Source organism: Gopherus flavomarginatus, chromosome 10 (genome assembly GCF_025201925.1).
Source record: "Gopherus flavomarginatus isolate rGopFla2 chromosome 10, rGopFla2.mat.asm, whole genome shotgun sequence".
Classification (NCBI taxonomy): Eukaryota; Metazoa; Chordata; order Testudines; family Testudinidae; genus Gopherus; species Gopherus flavomarginatus.
Genome location: NC_066626.1, coordinates 46,125,000 through 46,139,525, shown reverse-complemented (window position 1 = coordinate 46,139,525; position 14,526 = coordinate 46,125,000). Strand labels below are relative to the sequence as shown.

The following is a 14,526-nucleotide window of genomic DNA, read 5'->3' as shown; positions in this document are numbered from 1 at the left end:
CTGAGCAGCTCACAGCAGGGGGCTAGAGGGGATATGCCCTGATTCCACCCTCTTTCCCCAAAGCTTCATTCCTGCCTCTTCTCCTGAGCAGCGAGCACGCTGCAGCTGCCGTTTGGGCTCTGCTTCTCCCTCTCCCTCTCCCCCTCTCTCGAGGGCCATCAGCTGTTCCACTGCGGGGAGAGAGAGGAGGAGGGGCAGGAACCCAGCACCCCAGGGGGGAAGAGGGAGCTAGGCTGCCGGTGGAGGCTGCCTTGCAGAAGCAGCCAGCAGGACCAAGTTTCTGCATCCTGCCCCCACAAGAGACAGCAGTAGGCACAGAAGAGCAGGCTGGGTCAAGCAGCATTTTTAATGGCACACTGCTGCCTGCTGGGGTCCTGGCCACCGGCCCCGCCCAGCCCTCTGCCGGCCTGGGTTCCATAGCAGGCTGAGCAGGGCTGACGGCTGGGACCCCAGCGGGCAGCAGTGTACCATTAAAAATCGGCTTGCGTGCCGTCTTTGGCACACTTCCCATAGGCTGCCAACCCTGGCCTAGGCTATTTAGCTTCATACGGCCCTTGTGGCTTGGAGCCCCAGGAAATTGCCATGCTTGCTTCCCCCTAATGCTGGCCCTGGCTTTTATATACAGAAAAACAGTTCTTCTTCGAGTGATTGCTCACATCCATTCCAGTTAGGTGTGCGCGCCGCGCGTGCACGTTCGTCGGAAACTTTTTACCCTAGCAACTCCAGTGGGCCGGCAGGTCGCCCCCTGGAGTGGCGCCGCCATGGCGCTCAATATATATCCCTGCCGGCCCACCCGCTCCTCAGTTCCTTCTTACCGCCGTGTCGGTCGTTGGAACTGTGGAGCGCGGCATAGCTGTCCTCCACGTCCCTAGCTCTCCTTGTTATCTCTCGTTATCTCTCGTATTGTTATAGTTGTTAGTTAGATTGTTAAGTATAGATAGTAGTAATTAAGTGTAAATAGGTTGTAAATAGTTGTTCGCCGGGGGCTTAGCCCTTCCCGGCACCCGGCACCGGGCTCATGCCTGGTTCGCCGGGCTTCAAGCAGTGTGCGGCCTGCAAGAAGCCTATGCCCACCAGCGACCCCCACGACGCGTGCCTGAAGTGCCTGGGGGAATCGCACAGATCGGACAAGTGCCGCATCTGCAAGGCTTTTAAGCCAAGAACAAAAAAGGAGAGAGATCAAAGACTCCGGACTCTCCTTATGGAGGCGGCACTTGACCCGGCGGCTTCGCAGGCCGTGATCTCGGCGCCGGCACCGGATCGCACCGGCACCGAAAAGACTCCCCGGCACCGACCTTCTCCGGCACCGGGGACAGAACCAAGACCGTCGAAGTCTGCTACTCCGGCCAGGCAGACCCGACTGGAGCGCCCGGCCTCAACATCGGCCGCGGCGCCGCCGGCACCGTCGACTCCGGGCCCGGCGGGTCCGTCGAGTCCGGTGCCGCCAAGCTCCCCCATGAGATCTGGGGTTGAGATATGGGTCCCATCCACACTGGAGACCTTCGCCTCGGCTCGGGACCTCATTGCCTTAACTGAGCCTACTCAGCTGCCACCCCTGGTACCTCCGGTGCGGGTCGCGTCTAGAGGCAAGCCCATGATGTCGGCACCGTCTCGGGACTCGCGCTCACGGTCCAGGTCCCGACGTCACGGCAGATCGAGATCTCATCGCCGCTCGCAGTCCCGGCACCGCTCTCCTCGGCGGTACCGGTCGCACTCGCGGCACCGGTCGACCTCAAGGCGGTCGCGGTCGGACTCCAGCCGCCGATACCGGCACCGTGACTCCAGGAGCCAGTCCCGCCGTCACTCGCCGCACCGGTCGACCTCCCGGCACCGAGCTGGTGGCAGGTCCCGGTCCCGGTTGACCTCCCGGCACCGAGCTGGTGGCAGGTCCCGGTCCCGATCCCGGCACCGAAGCGGCGGCCGGTACCGGTCCAGATCCCGGCACCGAGACAGAACCCGGTCCCGGTCCCGGCACCGTTTTGACTCCCGGTACCGATCCCCGGCACCGAGAAGATCGTCCCTGCCGACCCGCGCAGACCCTTACCAACCAGGGTCTGCCCCGCCGTGGCCTTCTAGGCAGCCGTCGGTCTCCTCCCAAACGGATAGCGGGTATGCGCTGGGCACCGACCGGCAGGCGGCGCTATTTCACGACCCGCCACAACACGACCAAGGCCCGCAGCAATGGGGGTTTTGGACACCCTGGGCATACCATCAAGCCCAGGGGCCCCAACAGCTTCCTGCTAGGCCTGCGACGGCGGAGCACAGGGTGCCGGAAGCCTCATTGTCTCGCCCCCCTCCCTCCCCGGATGGGGAGGAAGGGTCCAAGCAGCAAGACTCCGCTCTGGCTCCTGAGACAGAGGCGAGGGCCGAGGGAGACCCTCCATTAGACACTCTCTTGCCAGGGGTCTCCTCATCCTCCTCCCCTGATGAAGCGGTGGCTGGTACCTCCTCCAGTAGCCCCCCCGCGCTGGATCTCAGGGCACACCAAGACCTCCTCAGGCGAGTAGCTCAGAATCTGAGCCTACAAGCCGAGGAGGTCTCGGAAATAGAGGATCCGATTGTTACCATCCTCTCATCGGATGCTCCCACCAGGGTCGCCCTACCCTTCATAAGGACCATCCAGGCCAACGCCAATACCATCTGGCAGTCTCTGGCCTCCATCCTCCCTACGGCGAGGGGCGTCGAGAGGAAGTACATGGCCCCCTCTAAAGGCTATGAGTACCTCCATATACACCCGACACCGTGTTCCCTGGTGGTACAATCAGTAAATGACAAAGAGCGTCATGGGCAGGAAGCTCCAGCCCCCAAATCCAGGGAGGCCAGGTGAATGGACCTCCTCGGCCGTAAAGTATACTCGGCTGGGGCGCTGCAGCTCAGGGTTTCAAACCAGCAAGCCCTGCTCAGCAGGTACGCTTTCAACTCCTGGGTGGCAGCAGACAAATTTAAGGAGCTGCTGCCGCAAGACGCCCGCCAGGAATTTGCAGCCATCTTAGATGAGGGCAAGAAGGTTGCACGTACATCTTTGCAAGCTTCTTTGGACGCTGCAGACTCGGCTGCCCGCACCCTCGCGTCGGGAGTAACGATGCGCCGCATCTCCTGGCTGCAGGTCTCTGGCCTTCCTCCGGAGCTCCAGCATACCATCCAGGACCTCCCATTCGAAGGCCAGGGCCTGTTTTCCGAAAAGACAGACCCCAGACTTAAGAGTCTGAAGGACAATCGGGTCATTATGCGCTCCCTCGGGATGCACACACCGGGAACGCAACGCAGACCCTTCCGGCCACAGCAACAACAGCAGCGCAGGCCATATTCCCAGTTCCGCCAACGGCAGGACCTTAACAGGCGCCGTGGCAGGAATGGAAGGCGCAGGCATTCGGGGAACCAAGGGGGGCAGAACCAAGGCTCCTCTAAGCCCCCGCCTGGACCCAAGCCTTCATTTTGAAGGTGCGCCCGAGGGCGCAGTAACAGTTTCCCCCATGGATCCTTCCCCCCCGTTTTCCAACCGCCTTTCGTTTTTCCTCCCGGCGTGGACCCAAATAACATCGGACCGCTGGGTCTTACGCACGGTGCAGACGGGATACCGCCTGCAGTTTGTATCATTTCCTCCTTCCCGCCCCCCTTCCTCGTCCCTCTTCAGGGACCCCTCTCACGAGCAATTCCTTCGGCAGGAGGTACAGACGCTCCTCAGCAAAGGAGCTATAGAGGCGGTTCCGGAAAACGAGAAAGGCAAGGGGTTTTATTCCCGTTATTTTCTGATCCCCAAGGCCAAGGGAGGCCTCAGGCCTATCCTCGACCTGCGAGAGCTCAACAAATACCTGGTGAAGTTGAAGTTCCGCATGGTATCCCTGGGGACCATTATCCCATCCCTGGATCCGGGAGACTGGTACGCCGCCCTCGACATGCAGGACGCGTATTTTCACATTGCCATTTGGCCACACCACAGACGTTTCCTTCGCTTCGTGGTGGGCCCCCTTCATTACCAATTTGCGGTCCTCCCATTTGGCCTTTCTACGGCCCCGAGGGTGTTTACAAAATGCATGGCAGTTGTTGTGGCACATCTTCGACGCAGTCGTATCCACGTGTTCCCTTATCTAGACGATTGGTTGATTCGGGGCACGTCGGAACGGCAAGTCTGCAGCCATGTCCGCGTGATCACCGGCATGTTTGCTACTTTGGGCCTCTTGATAAACATGGACAAGTCCACCCTGATCCCCACGCAGAGGGTGGAATTCATCGGGGCCGTCCTGGACGTCATTGTGGCCAGGGCTTTGCTGCCGTTGCAGAGGTTCCAGGCATTGTCGGCGATCGTTCAACGACTGCGGGCAGCCCCCTTGACATCAGTGCAGACATGTCTAGCCCTGTTAGGCCACATGGCGGCTTGCACCTTTGTGACCGGTTATGCTCGGCTCCGTATGAGGCCCCTCCAGTTGTGGCTCATCGATCATTACCGGCTGGCAAGACAGCCGCTAGACATGCTGATCACGATCCCCCAAGCGGTGTTAGATTCTCTCGGCTGGTGGCTAGACCAGTCCGTGCTATGTGCGGGGCTCCCTTTCCACCCACCTCAGCCCTCGGTGTCCCTGACAACGGATGCCTCAGATCTAGGCTGGGGGGCCCACCTGGGGACCCTGAGAACGCAGGGCCTGTGGTCTCAGAAGGAGGTGGGGTTGCACATCAACATGCGGGAGTTGAGAGCGGTCCGCCTCGCTTGTCAAACGTTCTGCCATCAGCTTCAAGGTCGTTGTGTCGCGGTGTTTACCGACAACACGACGACCATGTACTATATCAACAAGCAAGGCGGCACCAGATCCTCTCCCCTGTGTCACGAGGCGATGCGACTCTGGGACTTTTGTGTAGCCCACTCCATTCACCTCACGGCTTCCTTCCTACCCGGAGTACGGAACACACTGGCGGATCGCTTGAGCAGATCCTTCCTGTCGCACGAGTGGTCCCTTCGCCCGGACGTCGCCCTCTCCATCTTCCGGAGGTGGGGTTATCCCCGTGTGGACCTCTTCGCGTCCGGGGGGAACAAGAAGTGCCAAGCGTTCTGCTCCTTTCAGGGCAGGGAGCCCGGGTCGATAGCGGATGCCTTCCTTATTCCGTGGTCGACCCACTTGTACTACGCGTTTCCCCCGTTCCCTCTGGTCCACAGGGTCCTTCTGAAGGTGCGCAGGGACAGGGCTCGCGTGATCATGGTAGCCCCGGCATGGCCCAGGCAACATTGGTACCCCATGCTGCTGGACCTGACCATAGCCGACCCAGTTCCCCTGCCCCTTCACCCGGACCTGATTACCCAGGAGCACGGGACCCTCTGTCACCCGGACCTGCAGTCGCTGCACCTAGCGGCGTGGCTCCTGCGTGGCTGACCAGTTCTGAGCTGCGCTGCTCCACACCGGTGAGGGAGGTGCTTTTGGGCAGCAGGAAGCCTTCCACGAGAGCGACATATTCGGCCAAGTGGAAGCGTTTCTCCTGTTGGTGCGTGGAGAGAAATCTCCGCCCTATGGAAGTTTCGGTGGCCGATATCTTAGACTACGTTTGGTCCCTCAAACAGCAAGGTCTGGCGATATCGTCGTTGCGAGTCCACCTGGCAGCTATCTCCACCTTTCACCCGGGTGCGGATGGTCGCTCTATTTTTTCTCACCCGACGGTGTCTAGATTCCTTAAGGGACTGGAACGTTTATACCCTAACGTCCGTCTCCCTGCTCCAACCTGGGAACTTAACCTGGTGTTGTCCCGGCTCATGGGACCCCCCTTTGAGCCGTTAGCTACTTGCTCCCTGCTTTACCTCTCTTGGAAGACTGCCTTTCTAGTAGCTATCACCTCAGCTAGGCGGGTGTCGGAACTCCGGGCTCTTGTGGTAGACCCCCCGTATACAGTCTTCCACAAAGATAAGGTGCAGCTGAGGCCACACCCTGCCTTTCTTCCCAAGGTAGTCTCGTCCTTCCACATCAGCCAAGAGATATTCCTTCCGGTTTTTTCCCGAAACCTCACTCCTCAGGCAGGGAGCAGCAGCTCCACTCGCTTGATGTCCGTAGGGCTCTCACGTTCTACGTGGAGAGGACCAAGCCCTTCCGCAAATCCCCCCAGCTTTTCGTGGCGGTAGCGGACCGCATGAAGGGGCTTCCTATCTCCTCCCAGAGGTTATCCTCATGGGTAACGTCCTGTATCAGGACCTGCTATGACTTGGCCCACGTCCCTACGGGCCGTGTGACTGCGCATTCTACCAGGGCGCAGGCGTCGTCGCTGGCTTTCCTCGCCCATGTGCCCATCCAGGAAATCTGTCGGGCAGCGACCTGGTCATCGGTCCACACCTTTGCTTCCCACTACGCCCTGGTCCAGCAGTCAAGAGAGGATGCGGCCTTCGGATCTGCAGTGCTCCATGCCGCGACTTCTCACTCCGACCCCACCGCCTAGGTATGGCTTGGGATTCACCTAACTGGAATGGATGTGAGCAATCACTCGAAGAAGAAAAGACGGTTACTCACCTTTGTAACTGTTGTTCTTCGAGATGTGTTGCTCACATCCATTCCACACCCGCCCTCCTTCCCCACTGTCGGAGTAGCCGGCAAGAAGGAACTGAGGAGCGGGTGGGCCGGCAGGGATATATATTGAGCGCCATGGCGGCGCCACTCCAGGGGGCGACCTGCCGGCCCACTGGAGTTGCTAGGGTAAAAAGTTTCCGACGAACGTGCACGCACGGCGCGCACACCTAACTGGAATGGATGTGAGCAACACATCTCGAAGAACAACAGTTACAAAGGTGACTTTTTTTGTGAGACTGGTGGGCCGTAGATTTTTTACAGCATGCTGGGGGGGGGGGCCTCAAAAAGAAAAAGATTGAGACTTCCTGATACAGTAGGTGTGCCCATTAAATATTTATCTATTTGAAAACAAGTTATTATTTGAGCACAGAAACACACACTTATGCAGCCATTTTGTGCACAGTGATATGGATTTTTGCAGCTATGATGAGCTTTATAATAGCAAAATCAATGCATTGTGACCACATGACCTGGAATAGTCAAAAAACAATGACACAAAAGTCTCACTAAGTAACATGAGACAAACACATCAATTGGGAGTTCTTTTAGTCTATCTAGAAATATTTCCTGAGAGCATAGGTGCAGGAAGTAGAGGTGCGGCGGAGTGGGGGGTGCTGGCCCTGTGTCCTACTCCCCTGCCGCTGGCTCTGCACCTTGGGCCCTGTTCCCAACCCTCGGCCTGGGACTCCACTCCCGGGTCCTGTGCCTGGGGTTTGGGTCCTGGCTGCCGGCCCCACATCCAGGACCCCATTCCCAGCGCCCCGCCATGCACTCCGCTCCCTAACCCCACACCTGGGTCTCAGGTTCTGGCTGCTGGCCCCACTCCCCAGCCACTGGCCCCATATCTGGAGCCCCATGCCTGGCCCCCTGCTTTCAGGGCTCCACTCCCAGGCCTCCATGCAAGGCCCCATGCCCACCCCCAGCTGGTGCCACAGCCTTGGCTCAGCCTTGCCACAGCTGGACAGAGGTATGGTGCCACATACCTCTGTCCAGCTCACCTGCCTCCCGGAGACACAGCTCTGCTCCCAGCCTCAGCTTGGAGGGATGGGGCACGGACAGGAGTATGGGGGCTGGCTTTCAGCACCCCCACTACTAAAAATGTTCCAGCGCCACTGGTACAGAGGGACAATATCAGGTTAAAATATACATACCTAAAATTATTGTTTTAGTTTCAAATGAAAGTTTCAGAAGTTCACTGAAAATACACTAAAGTCAATATTTAATATTAAATTCAATATTTTACACACCTTCCATAGTATTTGTGAGTATGCTAGCTATACTCATTGCTCTGTCTCTTTGAGCAGGGTCTTCCAGAAAATCCATGGAAACATGAAAGGAACTGGATCTTCTCTTTCTCGTTTCTGTTTCAGTAGTCATGCCCTGCAAATAGAATAATAATAGATAGGATCATCATCTTGAGTGATATAATAAGCAAATACTATATATACTGAATTTCTAAATTTGAAGGAATACATGCTTCATGCAATTTAATTTTTTATTTAATTTATCATGCAAGACTTTTCTTATTTCGTGTATTAACCTAGCATTTTCAAAATATATTAAAGAAACTTTCTTGACTGAATCACTCATTCTCCAGTACAGTCAGTTACTAGAAATCCTCAGTTTAATACATAACATATGAAATTTGTGGGAGAGAAGTGTGAAACTCAATAATTATTCAACGATCTAAATCTCAGTAGCAGTTATGAGAAGTGAGTCAAACACATTGAAAACCACTATATTATTGCAAAATGTTTTCAATTTGCAGATGTTTACTACTTCTTATAAAACATCTCGTTGTAAAATTACAATGTATCCATCCAGTCCAAACAGCAACAAATAAAAATAGTCTGATTTAGTCATGCTTCCACATGCTGGTATATTCCCAAGTACTCTAAGTGGACAACCTTGAAATAAGATAACCAAATACTTTTAGAGATATTCTGCTATCTGTATATACACATAAATTACAGCACATATGTGCACACAGACATTTTTGTTTTTGAAGCTGGGTGCATGAATGTGGTGCCTCAAGTAACTGTTTAGTTTATTTTCTATACTAGAGACCTACATATATATGATAGTGCTGAATGTATACTGTTATTATATTGCAATGAGCTGATAAAGCCCAATGTTATCAAAATTATCTACAACAAATTCAGGGTCATATTGACTAAATTCATATGGTAACATTTATTATATACTCTTTCTATTCATATAGTAAGTTGAAATCTTATCCAATGAGGCCAGACAGAGCTTTTTAATAGCTACAATAAGTCTACTATATTTTAAGGGTATATAATAGACAAATACTTGCATATTAATTGGATATTTTTTCTCGTTAACTCTGAGAATTTTTGCAGGTAAATACTTAAATTTCAAACTTATTTTGTTAGTATATTAAAGGTATTACAAGATGCAGGAACATTCATAGCTGGCCAGCCAGGATCATTCCCAAGGAATTTCTTTCTGTAGAAAATACAGGCTGGTGCAGTAAGAAAAGGCCACCATGCCTGAGCTATTTAAATCTTCCTTACATTGTCATCAGTAGCTGGTTTATCTATTATCACCTCTGGCAGAAGTTGTCCAACAGGCGACGTAGGAACAGATGGTCCACCAACCAGGGAAACTATTCCATTGCAATCTACAGTGCTATGCATCTTCCCATTCGCTGGAAACATCGCCAGCACCCTGGATGACCTACTGGCCTGACTAATGTTACTGTTACGCCTTTCACCATGTCTCCGTGGCACAAAAAGAGAATCTCTTCTGCTATCATTATCTTCAAAAGTGCTATGTTCATCATCAGCAAAGTCATTTTCTGATCCTATATCCCTTGCTCGACCTCTGAAGCTGAAAAGACTCGTTTTGCTGTTGCGTCTTGGGGAAAACAAGGAGCCACGAATGCTCAGCAAAGACTGTAGGAAAATAAAAGAATATAATGATTAGCTGAAACCCTTAAACCCTATATATTTGTTTTTTTATAAAAATGGAGTTAACATGTTGTAGAAGTTTTTTTCATAAATAAAACTAATAATCTTTTCCAGGAACCAAATTTTGCTTTCAGATTTTCATATGCATTAATTTCACTGAACTCTCTTTGTAAATTTAAAAGCCACTATTCATGAATTAATACAACAAATACTGAACCTGAGCCACCTCAGCTCCTGTTGAAGCCAATGAGATATGTGAATAAGGATCAATAGCAAGATAACTGGTATAAAATGAGAATAGAACAGACATAAACATAGCATCCTCTACATAATTAAGCAAGACCTGGAAACATTAGTGAAGTACAAATAAAATCCATGGATATACTTCTGGATGAGTTCTATAAAATGTAATAAGAATGAAACCAATGGGGTTCTACAGCAATTATTCTAAAACCATCATATAATATTGAACAGAGAATATATTTTTATAGAATTTTTAAACCAACTTATGGAATTCTATTACATATTATAGTCTGATTTACAAATTCTATAGAAAAGCTATCTGCATTAAATTCTATATGGATTTTTTCAATAAGTTATCTATATCAGTTAGGTAAAATTCTCTTGAAACACCGGCAACAGTAAAATTAGTTGGAATTAAATAAAAGTTTGGTGTCTTCCTTCTTCATGTAGTAAAATCACTGTTATACCTATGATACTGCAACAGTTTTTTCTGAAAGCCCATGATGCTCCCAATACACTTTTCAACTAGCAACACTTTACACAATACCTGGTGGGGGGACGAATACTTTTTTTCATATGTCAGCCTGTTCCCTTCAATGGAAAATCGGAAAGTTTTCTTTCTGATGCTGCCTTCTGATTCAGATTTTTGAAATTCATCTTCATCTTTCTCCTCTCCTCCATATTGTTCTTTCTGCTTTGTCTTCTTCCTTCTGTTCCTCCTCTCTTTAGCACTCTTTGAACTCAACTTTGACACGTCAGAAGAACTTTCTGAGAGTCCCCCTATTCCACCTTCTGCACTGGGATCTCTTGACCCAGCAGAGGCTGTTGCTACTGCTACTGCTGCTGCCTGCCATATCACAATAAATACTTCTATTATTAGATCTACCAATGAAAAGCACTATAAAAGCTACATATCATCATTATTACTAGCCAGCACTCTAAAACATCAAACTTTTTAATTTCACTTCTAGAGAACTTTCCAGTCCAGTCTTTGGCTGATGCATCCTTTGCACATTGAGACTTTCAGGTAGCTGTACTCGCCTCAAACATTTTCTCTCACCTCTTTTCTGTATCCTTACTGTTTGCTAAAGTCACAGAGTGTTTCCTATGGCATAGCAGATACCCGTTGTCTAAATATGTGCAGTTTCTGACCATATCCATCTCCTCACCCTTCACATATTGCTTCTCTTCTTAAATTATAAGGTTTCCGAGGCATTTACTCTGCTGACTACATTATACATGCTATATCAGGGGTTGGCAACCTTTCATAAGTGGTGTGCCTAGTCCTCATTTATTCACTCAGATTTAAGATTTCACGTGCCAGTAACACATTTTAATGTTTTTAGAAGGTCTCGTCTATAAGTCTATAATATATAACTCAACTATTGTTGTATGTAAAGTAAATAAGGTATTTAAAATGTTTAAGAAGCTTCATGCAGAGCCCTCAGGACTGGTGCCCCGGATCCTGGCAGTGAGAGTGCCACTGAAAATCAGCTCGCGTGCCACCTTCGGCACCTGTGCCATAGGTGGCCTACCCCTGTGCTATGGAATACAAATCCTCAATAAAAAACAAACAAATAGTGTATACATTCTTTTGAAGTCTCCTCTGGATCACAAAGCTGGGTTGCTAACAGCAAAATGTTTTTATTTCCAGCAATGAAAACCTCTGAGCCGGCTCTGTTCTTGAAGCCAGAGTGGGCCTACCCATTGTTATAGGGAATACTTAATAACACAGAATTCTAAACCCATTCTAAATCTGATGACCAATATCTATAGAAAACTCATTTGGATGCACTAATACAAGATTATCAGTTAAATTGTTTATCATATTGTAAATACATAGAATCACAGTTATACCTGAGCTGCTTCTTGTTGCTTTCTCAGCTGTTCAAGCATTTGCTGAAATTCTGCCTCTTTCTGTTCTGCTTCTTCCATATTTGCTTGATTCTGCTCTTCATAGGCCATAGCAACAACAGCCAGAATCAAGTTAATCAGATAGAAAGAGCCCAGGAAAATCACCAGAACAAAAAATATCATGTATGTTTTGCCAGCAGCACGTAGTGTCTGGAAGTAATAATAAATACAGCTTTATTAACTTTTTAATGTTACTGTGTGAATTAGTCACCTACTTTTCATTTTGTAGGACTCCATCATCATTAGATTATATGACAGATGTAACAGAATTGATATTAAACTCTTTGTATAATTTGATAGTATAAAAATACTTAGTCTTTGTTCTCACCAGCTGATAAAGGTTTTCCCAGTAGTCCTGAGTCATCAGTCGAAACAGTGACAAGAATGCCCAGCTGAACGTGTCAAAACTTGTGTAGCCATAGTTGGGATTTCTACCTGCTTTCACACATATATATCCTTCTGGACATTGACTACAAAAGGAGAGATATTAGGCGTTATCTTTTACAATTATTCTAATATCAGCGGATACTAGGTCCTGATAGAAGTTTGGGATTTTGAAGTACTGTTTTTGGTCAGTTCATCAGATAGGAACTCCTATCAGTTGGACAGAGCTCTGCTCTACAAAATTACATTTAAAGACAGCTGAAAAATTGTGTATAACATTAAAATGCAAATAGAAAATGCCCTTCACAGAACTGTGTTTCTTAGCAACACTTGCATATTGCCTTAATACCAAACTGTCAACTATTTAGTCTCAAACTCTAAAACACAATGTAAATTCTTGATTAATAGTATTTTCACCTTCAAATGTCTGTCTCCATATTCTTCACTCACCCTTGCAATAGCCTGATATTCTTCAGCAATCAGCACATATGCAGCTGGGACTGTTGAGGAATTTATGCCTCCCTAACTGGTACTTCTGTTACTTCTCAACCAGCCAGAAGCATGTGTTACTATTGAGTGTCTTTGAATTGGCTACCAGTGAAGAATAAACTGACTTGTCCTGACCAGATCAGTGAGCTATGATTGGGAACTCAAGTCCAGGATCAGACATCTAAAATCAAATCCCAATGGCACATATTTCATTGAGCTGGTCAGTCAAATTATTCCAGGATATATATCTGAATATGCTGCATCCTATTTCTACATAGTACAGTAAAATGTCATGAAACATATCCTTACCCTGCATCTGAGCCATTTCCACAAAGCAGAGCATCATTTTGCCCTTCCAGAACGTAAAAATGACCTGTTTAGAAAATAATTTTGATAAAATTGTAAGAATATACTACATAAATCTTCCACCACTACATACTGAACTCATTTGAACAATGTTGAATAAACCCAGTCCTTTACTTTACATGAGTAATTCTACCACAGACAACATGAAGAGTTTTATGAAACATTTTTATGATGGTGGATAGTTTTTGACTGCTTTGATTTTACCTCAGAGGAGTTAAGGGGCTGATTCTCAGAAGTAAGAACTGCACATCTGAGCTCCAAAATTCCAAAATAATACATTTGACTAAAACAAAGTAAACTGATACATTATTACTACTGCTTTATTATTCAGAATGAAATAAAATTATGTTCACAATTCAACTATAAACCAGCTTAAATGATTTCTTCAACATGAACATGAAATCAAAGTGACAATATAAATTGTCAGAAAAATGATATCTTTAATTTATACTATCAATGTGTCAAATAGCATCAAGAACCCTGATAGCTGCTGTTAGAGCTGAATGAATTGTACATTTTTCCTTTCAAATGTGCAATGAAACATTTAACATTTTGTGGAACTTTATTTTGTATGTATTTGTTTTAGTACATAGAATTTACCCTATTTTAAAAGATTTTGGCTAGTCTGATTTAATGAGACATTATTTTTTTGACTAGCATTACCGAAGCCTCAACTGTTGCACCTATAAATAACTGTAGCTGTTAGAGGCAACTAGTCATTAGAGACTAATAAGTTTAAGATCAACCAATAATTCCACAGCTGTCAGACACTCTAAACAATGTAGGTATGTTTTCATTGTAGAGTTAGCCTAGGTGACCAGCACACAGGTCTGAGCACCAGGGTCAGCCTAGCCCAGGCATGAGCAGCCACAATGCAAAGCCATACTCAAGTTACTGTGTCCTCACAGGTGCTATACTCACCTGTATGTGTCATATCCCATGGTTCTTTATGCTACAGAAAGCTGAGCTGCTTTATGATTCTTACCCAATGAATGCGGGAGAACTTGTCTGTCCTTTTGGGCACACAAGGGGAATTGATGGAAGGCACTGAAGGACTATCAGCACTTAAGTGATTTAGCCTGCATCCTCAGTGAAAAGTGGGTGAGTTAACAGCCTGAAAGAACACAGAACCTGAGCTCTAACACATACCCCAACTATCTCAGCTAGGCTAGACTGAAAGTACCACTAAAATCAGGTGAGAGGTTGGGGCAATACCTGGGTGTGACAAATAATATGGACACTTGGAAGAGCCAAATACTATTGTATCATCTTTATACATGTTATATGTATTTTTATGCGCTAGGGGTTGTATTCTTGCTCCATGGGAAGAATTAACGGATCTAAAGTAGCTGTTACCACTCAAGAAAGAGAGCTTGTAGTCATTGTGGATAGTTCTCTGAAAACATCCACTCAATATGTAGCAGCAGTCAAAAAACCTACCAGAATGTTAGGAATCATTAGGAAAGGGATAATTAATAAGACAGAAAATATCATAATGGCACTATATAAATCCATGGAATGCCCACACTTTGAATACTGCATGCAGTTCTGGTTGCCCCATCTCAAAAAAAGATATATTAGAATTCGAAAAGGTACAGAGAAGGTCAATAAAAATGATTAACAGCTTCAACATGTGGAGAGATTAAAAAGATGGACTG

General features: G+C 48.1%; 1 protein-coding gene across 11 annotated transcripts in view; it reads right to left on the bottom strand.

The window, feature by feature from the left end:
- The window catches only part of LOC127030195 (sodium channel protein type 1 subunit alpha), a 358,700-nt gene that overhangs the window by 80,577 nt on the left and 263,597 nt on the right, over positions 1–14,526 (bottom strand). For 7 of the 11 annotated variants that reach the window (XM_050916258.1, XM_050916249.1, XM_050916251.1 and 4 more), the window contains 6 exons: positions 12,812–12,875; positions 11,958–12,099; positions 11,573–11,779; positions 10,263–10,562; positions 9,077–9,457; positions 7,787–7,919 (listed from right to left, as the gene is read on the bottom strand). In XM_050916258.1, the coding sequence (XP_050772215.1) occupies positions 7,787–7,919; positions 9,077–9,457; positions 10,263–10,562; positions 11,573–11,779; positions 11,958–12,099; positions 12,812–12,875 (1,227 nt within the window). The remainder of the gene's footprint in view (positions 1–7,786; positions 7,920–9,076; positions 9,458–10,262; positions 10,563–11,572; positions 11,780–11,957; positions 12,100–12,811; positions 12,876–14,526) is intronic. The other 4 variants (XM_050916254.1, XM_050916255.1, XM_050916257.1 and 1 more) reach the window with 1 other exon arrangement.